Below are 4,804 nucleotides of genomic sequence, written 5' to 3'. Positions count from 1 at the left end.
TTTTTTTTTGTACACCAAAGCGTGAGCGGGGAGGAGGAGGAGGAGGGGTGAAAACAGGAAACAAAAACATTACGCCCCTCTCCTATGCTCACGAACATCACCAGAACCGCCACCAGGGCCGTCTCTCGCTTCCGCCCAAGTCGCCGTAGCCTCCGGCTCTCTCGCGCTTGGCGACCTGGTCGCGCCCGCGGATGCGCCAGAAGTATACTGGCACGCCGGCGAGCACAAAGAGAATCACAGTCAGTGTCTGAAGTGGCTGCGCAAAAACGGCCCTCGACAGGAGGAACAGCGACACGCAGCAGAAGATGATGGGCGTCGTGATCCACGTGCGGTAGGGCCGCTCAAGTGTCGGCTCGCGCACGCGCAGGATGATGAGGCCCAAGACCGTGAGGAAGTAGAACGTGTAGCCGGCAACGCCGTAGAACGTGATGAGCGTGCCAAACTCGCCAACCAGGATGTACGCCGTTGTCAGCGCGGCATTGAGCATCAGCGCCGGGATGGGCGTGTAGAAGAGGCCAACTTCTGGGTCCGCAAAGAGACGGCGCGCAATCGAGGCGGCGCGGCCGCGAGAACGTTGCATCGAGAGATGTGTCGTCTGAGTCGTCGAGTGGTCGGGCCCGGATCGCAGGCCGAGACGGCCAAAGATGGAGGGAATGTACCCTTCCTTTCCGGCGGCGTAGACGAGACGAGAGGAGGTAAAGGTCGAAGAGTTGAGAGCGCCGAAACAGGATGCCGACACAATGAGGGCAAGAACCAGCGAGCCGACGGGGCCGAACACTTGGGCGCCGAACATGACGGCAATCGTGTTGGAGGCGTTGATGGTCGCCATGGGCAGGACGAGAAAGTATGCGACATTGGCGAGAACGTATGACAGAATGACAAGAGGCATCGCCGTGTGGATGACGCGAGGCAGGTCACGAGACGGGTTGCGAAACTCGCCGACGACGTAGTTGGTCTGTGAAAAGAGTTAGAGACGGACCATGAACACAGGGTACGAAATGAGGCAACTCACGTTGTCCCAGCCGTCATACGCCCACAGACCCGCATAGAGCGCAAGGGCCCACATGGACAGGTCCGATGAAGTGTCCGCAAACCAGTTGCCCGACTTCCAGTCCATGCTCGCTTCGCCCTTGAAGGTGAAGCCCGTGATGGCCACGACAATGCCAATGACCGTCACGCCCAGCAACGCGACGAACTTGAGAAACATGAGCCAGTCGTTCACCTTGGTCCCTAACTTGGTCGAGACGCAGTTGAGAAATGTGACGGTCAGCACCGCGACAAACGCCACCGACTTGTTTACCCAAGGGTTGATGTCGGCCGCATCCGCACCCATGACCGCTCGCACGAGGTACTCTCCCATGATGATGGATATGATGGCAGCGCTCCCTGGCTTCAAGACGAGCACCGCGCACCACGTGAACAGGAAACCTGCAATCTCGCCCATGATCTTCGCGAGATACACCTGCGACCCTCCGTTCAACGGAATAGCACCACCGAGCTCCGCGTAGCTCGCCGCGCCCGTCCACGCCAGCACACCGGCAATCACCCACACGACCAGCGCCGCGCCAGGTGAGCCCACTCTGGCGCTGACCTGGCTGGGACTGCTGAAGATACCGGATCCGATAATGAGGCCGACGATGAGGCTGAGTCCGTTCATGTATGTCAGCGTCTTGTTCTTTTCGAGAGTGCCGCCGCCCATGCCGCCGCTGGAGTTCATGGCGGTCGAAGAGATGGCGGCGCCCCCTATGGGCGCATATCCTGCACCACCCGCTGTGGAACTCAGAGGGAAAAGGTTGGGAGCAAAATCGAAGGCGGAGGAGACGGAGAATGCCCGATGGCGCCCACCGGCTGCTGGATGGAGCCGTCGAGGGGTCTTCGTTGTTCAAAGGAGAGCTTTCGAGACGACGACAGGGAGGCGCGAGAGGAGGGAAGGCCCCCTTCTGAGACGGTGTCGGCGGCATGTGAGGAAGAGGCGAGAGACGCGAGCTCGAGAGAGTCGCGGGCGTGGCCGCCTTGGAAAGAGGAGTACTGGGAGGGCATCGTGGAGTATGGCAAGGGAGTCGTCTTGGGGTGGTTTGCCGGTTCCTTGCGCGGCTTCAGGTCCTTCGGGGTCGCGCCCAGCTTATCGCATTTCGAGATTCAGCAGTCGACAAAAGGCTAGATTCAATGATGATAGGATGACGAAGGTTTGGTCGTGTTCGTTGTGTCGTCGTGTCTGGGCCAAGGCAATCAATGTTCTTCTGTTCGTGAGGTTTGCTCGTGACGTCGTGTCGTGTTCGAGGGGATCTGGGTGTCGCAAGATCGGCTATGCACGGGATATCGAAAAGCACGTGGTCGGCAGGCCGTACCCAAAGGGTGCTCGAGTTCGATACAAGAGTTATACAACGAAGCAAAACTAATGGGACAAGCAAAAGGGGCGGGTTCGTGATGGTGATAATCGAAATCTCTTTGTGGTGCTCAACAACGTCAATGGGGAAGTGGAATGGGGGGAATGGGGACCAACCAGACGTTCAAGTCCAGACTGGGATGCAGATGCAGAAGCCGGTACTGGTACTGGTCTGGCCTAGCCTGGCTTGCCTGGTCCTTTCCTTGCCTGTTATGATGGTTGAGTGGTGCTCTGTCTCTCCACATCTGCCGCCCGCATTCCCTCCATCTCGGCTTCGCTCGTCACGCCCACGCACGGCCCCACCGCTCGGATCAACCCATGATTGGCCTCGCACCCGCACTGCATTCTGTATCCTGCTTAGTCACCCACCGCCTTCATCAACAGGCTCAGCCTGTCGTCGGGATCAGCCTCGCACTGATGCGACCTCCGATGGGTGCCCTCAGTATCGATCGAGCCCTCCCAACCAACACATCACAGCCATGCCATCCGACCTTTACGCCTCAGTCGGCGGCGGTGGCCTCAAGCTGAAGGGCGCCAAGGTCGGCAAGCCGAAAAAGAAGAAGAAGGAGAAGACCGACCTCGAGAAGAATCTCTCCGGCGGCGAGTCCTCCACAGCCGTCGCACGGCGCAACCCCGCGACCGAAGAGGAGAATGCCGACGAGAAGAAGAAGAAGGGGAAGAAAGACGACGACGAGCACACTGAAGATACCGAGGCGCACGAGGAAGGGTCGGGGAGTCGCAAGACGGAAGCAGAGAGGCGGTTCGAGGAGAGGAAGCGCAAGAGAGTCTGTTTCTCCGAAACCCGTCCGTATCAAGACTGGCCACGATGCTGACCCTTTCTTTCTTCCAGCTACTCGAAATGTCAGGGAAGTCTGGAAGGCCAGAACTAATGAAGACGCACAAGGAGCGTGTCGAGGAGCTGAACACGTACCTGTCCAAGTTGAGCGAGCATCACGACATGCCCAAGATCGGGCCGGGCTAGACGGACACTCACGAGACAATGGAAGACTTTGCTTGTTTGAATTGGGCTGGCGTTTTTTGGTAGGGGAGGGATTGGGATACCCGTCGGTGGAATGCAATGCCGACACCTACCTGCCTGTGTTCCTCGCTCGTGCTATGCGAAATCGCATGTCCTCTGCGTCTCATTCGCTGTGAAATTGGCTGCGCGCTGGAGCCTGTCACATCGCTTATACCGGACCAAGCTGAAGGTTCTAAAATACGCAACCTGACATATTCTTCGAGGCGAACCACCTGACTTCACGTGCTACGGGGTTTAGGTAGAATACACAGCTATCAAATGACCCTTTCCAGCGTGTCTCAAGTTTCTCACATCCTTGTCATCACGTCACATCGGAAAGCAAGTTGAAGGCTGTCACTGTTCATTTGAAGCCTCTTCTCTCCCGTGACCTTCTATCTCCCAGGGCAACCCGTATACCAGCCCTTCCGAATTCAAATACCGTTCGGCCCCGAGACACGAGATTACTCTCCTCGCGCCAGTTCTATGTAAAACGATCTGTACTATGTTGATTACGCCGGTTGATGTATGCAAAAGGAGTGAACTGCCGTGATAGTCGTGACGATTATGCATGCTGATACATCGATTGTTGGTTTTGGAGGCCCTTCCACAGCGGGCCCTTCGGAACAATGAATGTCCTAGCCACACGAGTGAGGGATCGCGGTAAATCAAAAAGCTCGACGAGCTGCGCTTCCTCTCCGAATTTACAGAAGCATCATGCCGGCAGCCAAGGCGGCGAAAAGAGCGAGGGCGCTGCTGCTCATGCGAGGTGCCGCGTTCTGCAGATCGGCGTCATCCGAGTTGGAGTCCGAGGTGGCCTGCGGCGTCGGATCAACACCAACGTACGAGGTTTCAGTGACGAGAGTGATATCGCCATCGGCCTCGGTCGAGGTGCGGGTCGTCACCACTGCGCTCGATGATGTGGGGCGACGAGTGGTGCTGGTGGTCGTCTCACCACGAGTCGTGGTTTCTGTGACACATGTCAGCGTATTGCTCAGATCAAAGTATGGAAGCGCGCCCGTCCGAAACATCATCACTGCGTGTATAATAGGCCTGCACAGGACTGACACCCTAAGCTCTGGAAAGAAAGCAACCAAGGCCAAATAACGATCGACGCATAAAGTGCAACGAGGGTACATGACATACCGTCGGCGGTCGTAGTAGTTCTCCTAGTAGTGGATGTAGACTGGGAGGACACTGCGGATGACGATTCTACCACGGACGTTGGCACACGAGAAGAAGACGTTGGCGTGACCACAGACGGTCCCTCAAACGACACGGTGGCAATGGAAGGGGACGACGAAAAGGTGGATGTGGGGGGAGATGAGGGTTGGGCAGGGGGGTTGGAGGACAATCCAGACGTACGGTTGGAAGTCACGAGGGTAGTGGAAGTAGTAGTAGAG

The 4,804-nt window shown here is 57.4% G+C and overlaps 3 protein-coding genes across 3 annotated transcripts in view; 1 reads left to right on the top strand and 2 right to left on the bottom strand.

Moving 5' to 3' along the window:
• Positions 1-97: 97 nt before the first annotated feature.
• On the bottom strand, positions 98-1,717 carry VDBG_04088 (large neutral amino acids transporter small subunit 1; the record flags this gene model as incomplete). The annotated part of the gene is made up of 2 exons (XM_003006089.1): positions 98-955; positions 1,013-1,717. 2 exons carry the CDS (start codon positions 1,715-1,717, stop codon positions 98-100), a joined length of 1,563 nt encoding a protein of 520 aa, XP_003006135.1.
• Positions 1,718-2,814: 1,097 nt separating this feature from the next.
• Positions 2,815-3,471, top strand: VDBG_04087 (hypothetical protein; the record flags this gene model as incomplete). Its single annotated transcript, XM_003006088.1, has 2 exons — positions 2,815-3,171; positions 3,237-3,471. 2 exons carry the CDS (start codon positions 2,866-2,868, stop codon positions 3,366-3,368), a joined length of 438 nt encoding a protein of 145 aa, XP_003006134.1.
• A 291-nt stretch (positions 3,472-3,762) lies between these two features.
• VDBG_04086 (hypothetical protein) overlaps positions 3,763-4,804 on the bottom strand; it is a gene marked incomplete at both ends in the record, with an annotated part of 2,036 nt that continues 994 nt past the window's right edge. The window contains one exon of the mRNA XM_003006087.1: positions 3,763-4,437. Coding sequence (XP_003006133.1) covers positions 4,106-4,437 — 332 coding nt within the window. The remainder of the gene's footprint in view (positions 4,438-4,804) is intronic.

The sequence above is a fragment of the Verticillium alfalfae genome, genomic scaffold (assembly GCF_000150825.1).
Source record: "Verticillium alfalfae VaMs.102 supercont1.4 genomic scaffold, whole genome shotgun sequence".
Lineage (NCBI taxonomy): Eukaryota > Fungi > Ascomycota > Sordariomycetes > Glomerellales > Plectosphaerellaceae > Verticillium > Verticillium alfalfae.
Note: the sequence above shows the minus strand (reverse complement) of the source record. Positions and strands in the feature narration are given on the sequence as shown.